Here is a 14,383-nt window from a genome sequence, read left to right on the forward strand (position 1 = left end):
TATAGAGAACGTCAGTGACAGAAGTATAGTTAATGAGTTATATATGGACTATCAACTTACTGTACGTAAAAAGATGTTTTAAAAATTAGCTTTGTCACATACACATTGAAACATATAGTGAAATGTGTTGTTCACTGTCAATGACCAATACAGTCCAAAGATTGTACTGGGGGCAGCCCACAAGTATTGCCACACTTTCAGCACCAACATAGTAACTCACAAATCCTAACTGTACATCTTTGGAATGTGGGAGGAAACCAGAGCACACTTAGCAAACCCACACGGTCATGTGGAGAATTGAAGGGAATCAAACCACAATCAATAATTGTTGGCAATGTTAAGTGAGTGCGCTAACCCCTATACTACCATACCGTCCCTTATTTGATGAATTGTCACATAATAGGTTTGTCAAGTCTGAAGGCTCCTTTCAATAAGTTGTTTAGTAAGAATTGTTTTCATCAAGCTTACTTTATTTTCAAATGGTGAAGCTGCTGGCATTTCAAGTGTTGTTGGAAATGATAATTCATCACCTATGGAAAAGGGAACTTATGTTACTGCAGTAAATACCATACTTGATCATAATCCCATCCCCGTTGAAAAAGAATGTAAGAGACTTACATTCTTGCATTGCCTTTCACAACTACTGGCCTCTGCAAAGCACTTCACAGTTATAAGTTTTCTTAAGTGGAGTCATTTCATTATTGCATTAAAGGGAACAAGGTCATCGAACTGCATGTAGCAAAGACACAAAAAGGGTGAAAGGATAAATGGCCATCTTATCTATTTTAGCTTAGTTCATTAACAGATAAATATTGACTAGGTCACATGAAAAAACTGCGTTGCCTTCTTTGAAAGATGCCGTGAAATTTTTCATACGAAGGAAACAGATAAACACATTTCATAATTTATCAAAAGGCTATTAAAATTCTGGCCTTCATTTAATCTTACTAACGTGGCAGCCACATAGCCTGTTAGAATTTAGGCTATGAATTAATCAGCATATTGAGACTATATTTCAATCTGAAGGATTTAAATAAGAATTAGCACTATTATTCAGAACATTCACCATTTCACTAACTAGCACTTCAAGGGAAGTGCCCGGGATAACTTGAGGGTAAAATTGAGTGAACATGCAGATTGACTTCATTGCAGTACTGAAGTAACCTAGGCGCAGTCATCCTCTGCTTATATCTTGCATGCTGGGTAATGCTGATTACCAACTCACTGGCAAATATTGCATAAGACAGCATCTCATTTCCAGCTTTTTTTAAACCTTTGATATTAATAATTAGGTGGCCAACCTGCAACTCAAATTCCTCATAGATGCCTGATAGTGAAGCTTTGAGTACATACGGTTTGGTAATCGTAACATAATTAACTACTGAAAGAAAATAAGGAAAATGAAAATAGAGACCCCAGGCATTCAGACTGTTCTCAGCAGAAGTTCTGCAGCTGTTGTTTGTGAAGAATTTTGGTGGACAGAGGGTACTCATAAGGAGAATATAAATCACAGTAACCCCCAGCTAAAGGTTAACTTGAATTCTAGTGTAGAACCAGACTATTGTACACTATGAACTAGCTATTGTGCATAATGACCATCTGGCCTGGCTAAGTGAAAGAGCTACAGTTTTAACAACACATGCTAGCTTTGGGAATCAGATAATGTGGGGGTTTTAGTTAACGAGTAGACATGCATGGATGAATATAACACATATAAGCAACAAAGAACGATCGGTCAAAAGATCCACAGTCAGCCATAAGAGGTAAACTTTGCCAAACTCAATTAAATGAGGTGGTCTGTTTATAACCAATAAATTGTTTGACAGATGCTATACTGCAATGTTAAATATATCATTTTATTCTGTACCCTCATGGAACTTAAACTGACAGGACTGATTAATGAATACAATCTGACCTTCTGCGGTCAAAGATCTATTAAAGAGTGCTCAATGTTACTTATATAGGGTGTAGTAGGACTGTGTGTGGGGTATTGCATCAATTTTGGTCTCCTGGATGTATTTCTCATTAAGGGAGTGCAGAGATCACTACACTGGTTCCAAGGATGCAGGGCTTGCATGCAAGGAGAAATTAAGTAGACTGGAACTGTAAATGCTGAAAATCTAAAATAAAAGCAGGCTGAAAATGTTAATGAAGAGATTTTGTAGATGCTGGAAATCCAGAGCAATACAGACAAAATGTTGGAGGAATTCAACAGGTCAAGCAGCATCTATGGAAATAAATAAAGCAGTTGATGTTTCAAGCTGTGACCCTTCATCAGGCAAAATGTCACTCTTTGCACAGATATGTCTTGACCTTCTGAGTATTTCAGCATTTTCAGTTTTTCTATTTTAGACTGGGGCTATATTCTCTAGTACACAGAAGAAACATACAAAAATTCATTAAGAGTAGATGCAATGAAGTTGTTTCCCCAAGCTGAATAGTCTAAGACTGGGGGCAACTGTTTCAGAAAAAAAGAAACTGATCATTTAGGACTGAGATGAGAAATTTCTTCACTTAACACAGTGGTGAACTGATATCATGCTCCACTCTGGAAGGCCATGAAGACTCAATCTTTGTGTTTATCCAAAGTACAGGTACTTTGATTTCTAAACGCTTGGGGAATAATGGGATATGGGAATGTTAGTGAAAAATGAAGCAAATAGAGAAGATCAGTTATGATCTTAATGAATGGCAGAGCAGGCACTCTAGCTGCTATTTCTCAAGTTCTTCCCAAGAGTTCCATGTGAACCTAGAAATCCAAAAAGCACAAGTCAAGAAGACCAAATGCAAATATATAAAAATCCATCAGTCCAAATCATAGCTTTATTAACTTGAGGTACATTCTGTTATAATTTAATATTGTTTCTCTGTGAAAAATCCAAAAAAAAACCCTGCAGATGCTGAATATCTAAAATGAAAGCAGAAATGCTATAAATGTTCTGCAAGTCAGGCTACAGCTTTGGGAAGAGAAACAGAGTTAACATCTTATGCCAAAGGCACTTTACCAGAACTGAGAAGGAGATAAAAGCAGGTTGTTAAGGACAGGGACAAGGGATAGATCCTGATAGGGTAAAATCAGGGAATGAGAAGCTAACTGTTATCTGTTCAGTAAGTAAATGGGAACAGTTAGAGACAAGAGAAAATCTGCAGATGCCTGAAATCCAAGCAACACACACAAAATGCTGGAGGACCTCAGCAGGCCAGGCAGCATCTATGGAAAAGAGTACAATAGACAATTTGGGCCAAGACCCTTCAGCAGGACTGGGAACAGTTGGAGAGTGAGAACACAGACAAAAAGAATGTGGAAGTTGTGAAATGAATAACAGGTCAGCCTGGGAATATCCTTCACTCTCACAGCAAAAAAGAAATGGGAAAAAAGGAAAAGGAAATAAAAAAGCAGAGCCAATGTCACAGATAAGCGACTGAGACAGACAGAAATCCAATTAACTTAAGATGTATAATTCAATATTAAGTCCTATGCAGAGGCAAACATGAGCTTTCCATTGTGTGCCACTTTAATTCTTCATACCACTTCTACTGTGACCTATCAGTCTGTGGCCTCTTCTGATGTTGAGGAATAACACATCATGGAGTAATACAGTGTTACACCATAAAACACAGGCCAGTCAGCCAACCACATCCATACTGACTACTTGGCACTCATCCCAACATTTCCAGCACTTGGCCCATACCTTTCATTGCCTAGGCAACTCAAGTTCTTGTGTAAGAAGCTCTATTTCCACGATTCTCTCTGGCAATGATCCAACATGTTCACCACTCTTCAGGTGAAAAAGATCTTTTTCAGATCCCTTGAAATCTCTTATTTCCCTAAATCTACATACAGCAATACAGCAGAGAAACAAGTCCTCTGGCCCATCTAGCCTATGCTGAACCATTTTTCTGTCTCGTTCCATTGACTTACACTTGGATTATACTTTCCAGACCCCTCCTATCCATGTACTTATGCAAACTTCTCTTAAATGTGACAATCAAAACCACATCCAACACTTCCAGTGGATACTCATTCCAAACTATCACCACCCACCCCAGGTTCTCCTTAAATATTCCACCTTTTACCCTTAATATATGGCCTCTAGTTCTAGTCTCACCCTACCTCAGTGGAGAAAACCTACTTTCATTTACCCTATTTATACCCTCCCCCATAATTTTGCAAACCTCTATTAAATCCCCCTGGGTAAAATATGTCCATATTTTTATTCACTTTCAGTAAGGGAAAAGATTCCTGCAGTCTACCCTCTATGCCACTCCTAAATTTCATATAACTCAGTCATATTTGTTCTTAACCTCCTCCCCTCAAAGGAAAACAATTCCAGCCTCTTTAGACTCTCCTTAAACAGGCAACATCCTGGTGAAAATCGAATGCACCCTTTCCAGCATTATTACATCTTTCGTAGATCACACAACAGTACAGCACAGGAACAGGCCCTTCAGCCAATCTTGTCTGAGTTAACCATTATGCCAATCTAATTAATTCTATCTGCCTGCATTTGATCCATATCTCTCTATTCCCTGGAGCTTCACGTATCTGTCCAAATGCCCCTTTAACACAGCTACTATATCTGTCAGCTCTGCTGGACATGCATTCCAGGAACCTACTATACTCTGTTTAAAATACCTTGCCTCGCAGATCTCCATTAAACTCTGCCATCTCACAGTAAATCTATGTCTTCCAGTACTTGACAAGTCCACATTGCGAAAAGACCGTGATTATCTGCACTATACATATCTGTCATATCCATCTAACAGATTTCCCCTCAGCCTCCCACACTCTAGAGAAAGCAATCCAAATTTGTCCAACCTGTCCTTCAGTTAATTATCTCCAATCCAATCAACATCCGAGTGAACTTCATCTGTGTTTCCTCCACTGCACTCTTCCAGAGTACTCTGGTAGTGCAGCAACCAGAACTTCACACAAAACTCCAAATGTGGCTCAACCAAAGCTTTCTAGAACTGTAACAAAGACTTCCCAATTTCTATACTCAATGCCCCAAATGTTGAAGGCAAGTATGTCATATGCCTTCTTTGCCACTCTCTCCACTTGTGTGGCTCTTTCGCGGAGCAATGGGTTTGAACCCCAAGATAACTCTGTACATTAATGCTGCAAAGGATCCTACTGTTTAATGGACTTCATCTGTCTTGACGAAGGGTCTCGGCCTGAAACGTCGACACTGCTTCTTCCTAGAGATGCTGCCTGGCCTGCTGTGTTCCACCAGCATGTTGTGTGTGCTGCTACTGTTTAATGTATATTTTCTGCTTCAAAAATGCAACATTAAACACAAAATACTGGAAATCCAGAGTAATGCATGCAAAGTGCTGGAGGAACTCAGCAGGTCAGGCAGTATCTCTGGTGAGAAATAATTAACTGACATTTCAGGCCAAGACCTTTCATCAGGACTGATGAAGAATCTGGACTAAACCCTTGTCTTTCCTTCACCCAAATTTCCAACTGATTTATACCTTGCTGCTTACTTTGGAAAAACTTCCTATCTAACTATTGCGTCATCTGCAAATTTCCTAATCAGACCACTGACATTTTCATCCAAATTATTAATACATATTACAAAAAAAAGTGGTCTCAGCACTGATCCTTGCAGAACACTATTGGTTACAAGCCATTAGTCAGACTTACATAAGAACATAAGAGATAGGAGCAGGAGTAGGCCAATAGGCCCCTCAAGCCTGCTCCGCCATTCAACAAGATCATGGCTGATCCAATCTTAACACTAGTTTTCACCGAATCCCACAAGGCAACAGTGCCAACCAACAGGGCACCATGCCGCCCATTTTATTTTATTATTCATCCCGCCCAAACCCATATGATCACCTGGGGGGAAAAAACCGAGTTGCAAATTGAGGAGAAAAAATCTGGAAAATTCCTCTCCGACCCATCCAGGCTATCGAAAACTGGTCCAGGAGATCACATGGCTGATCTAAACCTAGCCTCATGTCCACTTACCTGCTCGCTCACCGTATCCCCTAATGCCATTTTTATCCAGGATAAAAATCCATAATCTTGAAATTCAGATATTCCAATGCCAATACTGACCAAGAATATCAACTAGCAACCAACTAAAAGAGGAAAATTTGTGAAGCAGTTAAATTAAAAGATGTAATTCAGTACAAGACTAAGTATCCCAAAACAAAACTAAAAAAAATTAGATTAAAAACATACCAAGACTAAAGGCAAGTAAAATAAACAAAAAAACAAAAACATAGATCAGCCATAAGAAAAAATATTGAACAAAAAAATCATAAGAATGTTTGCTCATAAGTATAGAAGGAATCAAATTTATCTTTAATTGGCAGATTAAATTGTTTTAAAAAAATTAAAAATGCTAACATAATGGAAATTAAAGATACAAATATAAAGAGATTATAAAGCATGGGAATATTAAATAAATCAAATCAAGGGAAAATAAATATTGGTTATTAGTTATGTGGGAAATCAAGATAAACAGAAGAAAAAAATTTAAGGGTGACAGACTAGAAGAGGCAGAATCAGAGAACCAAGATGCTAATAAATTACTTCAGCCCATAGTATTGCAAAAAATTATGAATTACCAGGTGATAAGCAAGTTAATTTAGATTAAACAGTAAGGGATTAATTAAGAAGGATTAAAGAACACTTGCCTAGTATATTTCTAGTGAGTTCCTTCCTAATTTTTCCTCTATGAATCTGCTTTAAGGCAATTCTCTGCAGTCTTGATTTCTGACGATTTTTTTTTGTCTTAGTAATCAGAAGTAAAAACTGCATTCAAGATGGATTCTACCCAAAGCAAAATACTGTATTACTACATTTGGGTAACAGAAATTTTCCTTAACAGAATTCACAAATCTCTACCTAAAAGCTAACGTTAAAGAAGTAAATAAATAAACCCAACTCTACTCACTTTTCTTGATGAGATTTCACAATACAGAAGATCATGAAAAGGACCATTTTCTAACAAAGCAACAAATGATATCCACTCACCCCACAATGCCATAACACAGGAGTCACATGTATGTGGAAGCAAGATTAGAGAACAATGACTAACAACAAAGAAAGGTATTTATTCTGCATCTTTCAGAAAGTCAGAGTATCCCCAATGAAGGAAGCAACTTGCCTTAGGTCTTAGCATTGATTTTGTACAAGTTAACAAACAAATGTTCTTCTGGTGTGCCAAGAATGAGCTAAATTAAATGATGGACTTGCTGATTTATTTTGTGAACACAGATAACCGTCATCTATTTTAGTCAAAGCTTTGATTCAGATGTGGAATCAATAAAAAGAAATTGCAGTGTGTTTTCTTACTTGATTCAGTTTTCTTGCACTCTGCTTCAGCTGGAGAAACTCTTTTCTGTCCCAACAAAGAGCCCAAAGGAAGCAGAAAACCACCAGATGTTTGTGACATTCTCTGATTAAGATGCTATAATTCAACTTCTAACACCATTATCAGCTCCTGAAATGTAAATGTAAGCAAAGACTTGATATTAAAACAGAGCACATTTCAACATGAAAAGTAATCTTATTTTTCTGTTCAGTTAAAATACAAAGTAAAGCCTAATCTAAAATTAAGACAACCCATTGATTGCAGCAGCACTATATGGGACATGATCAGAAGGCTCCTTGGTTCCTTATACAATTACAAAGGTATATATATATATATTAAAATAACATCAGAATCTTATTTATCTAAAATCAAAATATTTCAGATATCCAGCATCTGCAGTAAAATAGCAAATGCTAAAATCATTCAGCAGTTCAGACAGTATCAGTGTGTAGTCTCCACTGATGCTGCCTGACTTGAATATTTCCAGAATGTGTTATTCATTTCATAATTTTACTGCTATGCTTTGTATTTTGTACAAACTTGAGATTATGCTGCAGACCCTACTTAGTATCATACTAATTAACTCTCACATATCAAGGAAGTGCAACAAATATAAATCTATTCCACCTCTCTAAACTATGCTAACAAAAATATGATTTATCATATGGGGGGGAGACACAGTGTTGAGGGAATAATGAACGGTTAGTTACCCATGGTTCTGCTTGAACTTTTAGGTACATACAAAAGATTTTTAGGGCTATTTGAAAACAACTATATTCAACCCCTCAATCATTATAACTAAGCACAGGTACAGGTGTCCCCCATTTTCGAACGTTTGCTCTACGTCACCTTGCTGTTACAAAAGACCTATATTAGTTACCTGTTTTCGCTAACAGAAGGTGTTTTCACTGTTACGAAAAAAGACAACACGCGCCCCGAGCAGCCAAGCTCCTCCCCTGGAACTGCGTTCTACCCGGCATTGCTTGAGCATCTGTGCTTTATGTTGATTTATTTTGTGCATCCGTTAGAAGATGAGTTCTAAGGTATTGGAAAAGCCTAAAAGAGCATGTAAGGGTGTTAAACTTAGCGTAAAACTAGACATAATTAAGCATTTCGATCATGGTGAACAAAGTAAGGATATAGTGAGTTTGGCTAAGGGTTTGTGGAAGTTGACGAAGATGATGTTGAAGAGGTTTTGGCATCCCATGACCAATATCTGAGAGATGAAGAGCTGATGAAGAGGAAAGGATAACAACTGAAGCCGAACGCAGCAGCGAACTGCCCAAGAGTGAAGTCGTCCAGGAACTGAACGTGAAGCAACTGCGTGAGATTTTCGCTGCGATTGACAACGTTGCAATGATTGCAGAAAAGTATGGCTTTAATTTTGAAAGGGTACGTAGGTTTAGGGCATATTTGCAGGATGGTTTGAGTGCTTATAAAGAACTATATGATAGAAAAATGCGCGATGCTAAGCAGTCAAGCATACTGTCGTTTTATAAGACTTCCACATCAACCACAGCAGACGACGAACCTTGACCTTCAACATCGAAGCAGGCAGACATAGAAACATAGAAAATAGGTGCAGGAGTAGGCCATTCGGCCCTTCGAGTCTGCACCGCCATTCAGTATGATCATGGCTGATAATCCAACTCAGAACCCTGTACCTGCTTTCTCTCCATACCCCCGATTCCTTTAGATCATATCTAATTCCCTCTTAAATATAGCCAATGAACTGGCCTCATCTGTTTCCTGTGGCAGAGAATTCCACAGATTCACCACTCTCTGTGTGAAGAAGTTTTTCTTCATCTCGGTCCTAAAAGGCCTCCCCTTTATCCTTAAACTGTGACCCCTTGTTCTGGACTTCCTCAACATTGGGAACAATCTTCCTGCATCTAGCCTGTCCAATCCCTTTAGAATTTTATACGTTTCAATAAGATCCCCCCCTCAATCTTCTAAATTCCAGCGAGTATAAGCCTAGTCGATCCAGTCTTTCTTCATATGAAAGTCCTGTCATTCCAGGAAACAATCTGGTGAACCTTCTTTGTACTCCCTCTATGGCAAGAATGTCTTTCCTCAGATTAGGGGACCAAATCTGCACACAATACTCCAGCTATGGTCTCACCAAGGCTTTGTACAACTGCAGTAGAACCTTCCTGCTCCTGTACTCGAATCTTCTTGCTATGAATGCCAATGTACCATTTGCCTTTTTCACCGCCTGCTGTACCTGCATGCCCACTTTTAATGACTGGTGTACAATGACACCCAGGTCTTGTTGCACCTCCCCTTTTCCTAATCGGCCACCATTCAGATAATAATCTGTTTTCCTGTTCTTGCAACCAAAGTGGATAACCTCACATTTATCCACATTAAATTGCATTGCCATGAATTTGCCCACTCACCTAACCTATCCAAGTCACCCTGCATCCTCTTATCCTCCTCACAGCTAACACCGCCGCCCAGCTTCGTGTCATCCGCAAACTTGGAGATGCTGCATTTAATTCCCTCGTCTAAATCATTAATATATATTGTAAACAACTGGGGTCCCAGCACTGAGCCTTGCGGTACCCCACTAGTCACTGCCTGCCATTCTGAAAAATTCCTGTTTATTCCCACTCTTTGCTTCCTGTCTGCCAACCAATTCTCTATCCACATCAATACCATACCCCCAATACCGTGTGCTTTAAGTTTGCACACTAATCTCCTGTGTGGGACCTTGTCAAAAACCTTTTGAAAATCCAAATATACCACATCCACTGGTTCTCATCTATCCACTCTACTTGTTACATCCTCAAAAAATTCTATAAGATTCGTCAGACATGATTTTTCTTTCACAAATCCATGCTGACTTTGTCCGATGATTTCACCGCATTCCAAATGTGTTGTTATCACATCTTTGATAACTGACTCTAGCATTTTCCCCACCACCGATGTCAGGCTAACCGGTCTATAATTCCCCGGTTTCTCTCTCCCTTCTTCTTTAAGAAGTAGAGTTACATTAGCCACCTTCCAATCCTCAGTAACTAATCCAGAATCTAAGGAGTTTTGAAAAATTATCACTAATGCATCCACTATTTCTTGGGCTACTTTCTTAAGCACTCTGGGATGCAGACCATCTGGCCCTGGGGATTTATCTGCCTTTAATCCCTTCAATTTACCTAACACCACTTCCCTACTAACATGTATTTCCCTCAGTTCCTCCATCTCACTAGACCCTCGGTCCCTTACTATTTCCAGAAGATTATTTATGTCCTCCTTAGTGAAGACAGAACCAAAGCAGTTATTCAATTGGTCTGCCATGTCTTTGCTCCCCATGATCAATTCACCTGTTTTTGACTGTAAGGGACCTACATTTGTCTTAACTAATATGTTTCTTTTCACATATCTATAAAAGCTTTTACAGTCAGTTTTTTTGTTCCCTGCCAGCTTTCTCTCATAATCTTTTTTCCCTTTTCTAATTACGTAAGCCCTTTGTCCTCCTCTGCTGGACTCTGAATTTTTCCCAGTCCTCAGGTGTGCCGCTTTTTCTGGCTAATTTGTATGTTTTTTCTTTGAACTTGATACTATCCCTAATTTCTCTTGTCAGCCACGGGTGCACTACCTTGCCTGGTTTATTCTTTTGCCAAACTGGGATGAACAATTGTTGTAGTTCATCCATGCGATCTTTAAAAGCTTGCCATTGCATATCCACCGTCAATCCTTTAAGTATCATTTGTCAGTCTATCTTAGCTAATTCACGTCTCATACCTTCAAAGTTACCCTTCTTTAAGTTCAGAACCTTTGTTTCTGAATTAACTATGTCACTCTCCTTCTTAATGAAGAATTATTATGGTCACTCTTACCCAAGGGGCCTCGCACGACATGATTGCTAACTAACCCTTCCTCATTGCTCAATACCCAGTCTAGAATGGCCTACTCTCTAGTTGGTTCCTCGACATGTTGGTTCAGAAAAACATCCCGTATACATTCCAAGAAATCCTCTTCCTAGCGCCCTTACCAATTTGGTTCACCCAATCTATATGTAGATTGAAGTCACCCATTATAACTACTGTTCCTTTATTGCACACATTTCTAATTTCCTGTTTAATGCCATCCCCAACCTCACTACTACTGTTAGGTGGCCTGTACACAACTCCCACCAGCGTTTTCTGCCCCTTAGTGTTATGCAGCTCTACCCATATCAATTCCACATCCTCCAGGCTAATGTCCTTCCTTTCTATTGCGTTAATCTCCTCTCTAACCAGCAACGCTACCCCACCTCCTTTTCTTTCCTGTCTATCCCTCCTGAATATTGAATATCCCTGGATGTTGAGCTCCCATCCTTGGTCACCCTGGAGCCATGTCTCTGTGATCCCAACTATATCATATTCATTAATAACTATCTGCACATTTAATTCATCCACCTTGTTACGAATGCTCCTTGCATTGAAACACAAAGCCTTCAGGCTTGTTTTTAACAACACTCTTAGCCCTGCCTGCCTGCCCTGATGGAAACAGACGACGATGAGATGACAACCCAGTCTCCTGTACCTCCCACCACCCCAACCTCTGGCGACTCAGCCTAATGTACCATCATCAGTGTGCTCACTGTCTTCCCGATTCCAGTAAGTGAAACTACACTGGGAGTACATTATTTCTACTTTACATAGGCTGTGTATTTTTATATGTTACTTGGTAGCTTCATAGCTTAAAGGTTACTGGAAAGAGTGCTTCTGCCGGGAGCGTTTTGCGCCATTTGTTTTTGCCGCGAGTGCTGACAAGAGCGCTTGCATGAGATTTTTGCTGCGGTGGACAGTTGCAGAAAAGAATAATTGCAGAAAAGTATTCCTACATTATATAGGCTGTATATTTATCAGATCATTCCTGCCTTTACTATATGTTACTGTTATTTTAGGTTTTATGTGTTATTTGGCATGATTTGATAGGTTATTTTTTGGGTCTGCGAACACTCACAAATTTTTCCCATATAAATAAATGGTAATTGCTTCTTCATTTTACAGCATTCCAGTTTACGAACCATTTCATAGGAACACTCTACTTTCGAATAGCAGGGGAAACCTGTATGGTCATTAACCATATTATTGTTTAATGAATCTCATTATATAAAAATTGGCTATTGTTTCTAACAATAGAATAGATACTTTCTTTAAAAATTACTTCAGGGCAACGCAAAGCACTTTTGAAAATATTGTAAAAGTTGCTGTATCAATACAATTCTCTCTTTTTTGGATAATGCAGCAGGTTGTCACATTATATTTTTATCTGGGAAGCTGAGTTCAAATGCAACTGAAAGTACTGTAATAAACATCAGTTGACTCCACAGGCACTTCAGATTAGTTTACCCATTCTTTGACAGAGAAAAATATCTACGCTGCAGGCATGCAAATTTCAGATCCTTGAACAGGGGATCTTCAGAAACATGGATGGTCAGTGATGACTGTTCAATGTCCAATTTCATTTGTAACCTCTCAGCAACATCAAACCAACGTTCTGACTAGGGCAAGTAACATTCACTCTTCAAAAATGCCACACAGTGACAATCAACAAGAGGTCCAAACAATGGACTCTAGATATTCAAAGATATAAACATCGCAGAATATCCTACCATCAATATCCTGATGTCCACCATGGATCAGAAACTCACCTGGTCCTACCAAGTAAATACCATAGCCACAAGAGCCCAGCAGGGACTGGGTATGCCACAACAAATGAAATCACTTCCTGACACCCCAAAGATTTAGGTTCAGCTGCAAGGTACGAGTTAGAGCAGAACAATGCAATTCCAAAATCACTGAAACTCAACACCATTCAGGAAGAAAGTACACTGCATAATATGCTGTGGTGATGTTGAGTGGAAGTTAAATAAAGACAGATCCCTTGGGTTAATTCCACATCTTACAATATCCCATATAATAGGCTGCTACATAAGCTTGTAAGCGTGTATATTAAAATGTATGCTAAAATAGAAAATTAGCTTGCTCAAAGGGCTGAATAACTTCTCCTGCTGCCTTTCTGTCACTTACGAGCCTCTGGATTAAGGTTTGAACCCACAACTTCTGACTCAGGCAAAAATGCTGCCAACCGAGCCATTTTACTTCACCTCTCTAACCAAGAGACCTTGGGTATGCCTTCTCACCAGACAAAAAACAGAAGTACGTTTTTACAAGCGAAGTACGTTTTTACAAGCAGACCACTATTAATAATTAGCTAATTCATAAAACAAAAGCATTGAGTTAATTATTATAATTAATTTTGAATATCCTCCAGTCCCTACAGTACTTAAAGGCTGTGTAAGAATCAGTAACCTAGGGAACAATCATTTCCAAAGCTTGTATGCTTAATTCATGTCTCCATAGTAGGAACAGATACAACCATTCACCTTTCTGACCAGGCTACATTTGTATCTACTCTCATATCATACAGCTCAGTGCCCAATCTTGTTTGGCCACACTGTGGTGCATTTTTACTATTTAAAGACACAACATAGACATAGTTTGTTGTGATTCACAATGCAGTCTGACCATATACAAAGAAACAAAATTAAACACTATTTATTATTAAATATTCAAATGATTCCATCTTTTCATCACTTTTCATAAAATACATACTGTTTTCTATCCCACTCTATAATATAATCTCCAATGCTCCCTAATGAATGTTTTCAGTAATGCAATGTAAACCTTCAGTTATTAAAGTTATTCTCTTAGAAGACAAAGGAGAAGGGAGGGGATTGACGCTATCCCACATAATAGGCTGCTACATAAGATTTAAGCTCACAGAAATTAGTAAAATAGATGATGAAATGGTTGGGAAGTAGGAGTGCTTTTTGAAGTTATATATGGTTATAACACTATAAGATATAGGAACAGATTTGGCTGTTTGGCCCATTAAGTCTACTCCGCCATTTTATCATGCCTGATCCATTTTTCCTCTCAGCCCCAAAGTCCTGCCTTCCTCCCATATCCCTTCATGCCCTGACCAATCAAGAATCTATCAAACTCTGCCTTAAATAAGCATAATTAGTTGCACAGCTGTCTGTGGCAAAGAATTCAACA

The 14,383-nt window shown here is 38.8% G+C and overlaps 1 protein-coding gene across 8 annotated transcripts in view; it reads right to left on the minus strand.

Moving 5' to 3' along the window:
* ccdc142 (coiled-coil domain containing 142) overlaps positions 1-14,383 on the minus strand; it is a 114,593-nt gene that overhangs the window by 94,063 nt on the left and 6,147 nt on the right. For 5 of the 8 annotated variants that reach the window (XM_073042260.1, XM_073042255.1, XM_073042258.1 and 2 more), the window contains exons 2-3: positions 7,313-7,460; positions 469-530 (exon numbers count right to left, since the gene is read on the minus strand). In XM_073042260.1, coding sequence (XP_072898361.1) covers positions 469-530; positions 7,313-7,412 — 162 coding nt within the window. In that variant the 5' untranslated portion in view covers positions 7,413-7,460. Of the gene's footprint in view, positions 1-468; positions 531-618; positions 730-7,312; positions 7,461-14,383 lie in introns of those variants that run through there. The other 3 variants (XM_073042252.1, XM_073042256.1, XM_073042254.1) reach the window with 3 other exon arrangements.

Source organism: Hemitrygon akajei, chromosome 4 (assembly GCF_048418815.1).
Source record: "Hemitrygon akajei chromosome 4, sHemAka1.3, whole genome shotgun sequence".
Lineage (NCBI taxonomy): Eukaryota > Metazoa > Chordata > Chondrichthyes > Myliobatiformes > Dasyatidae > Hemitrygon > Hemitrygon akajei.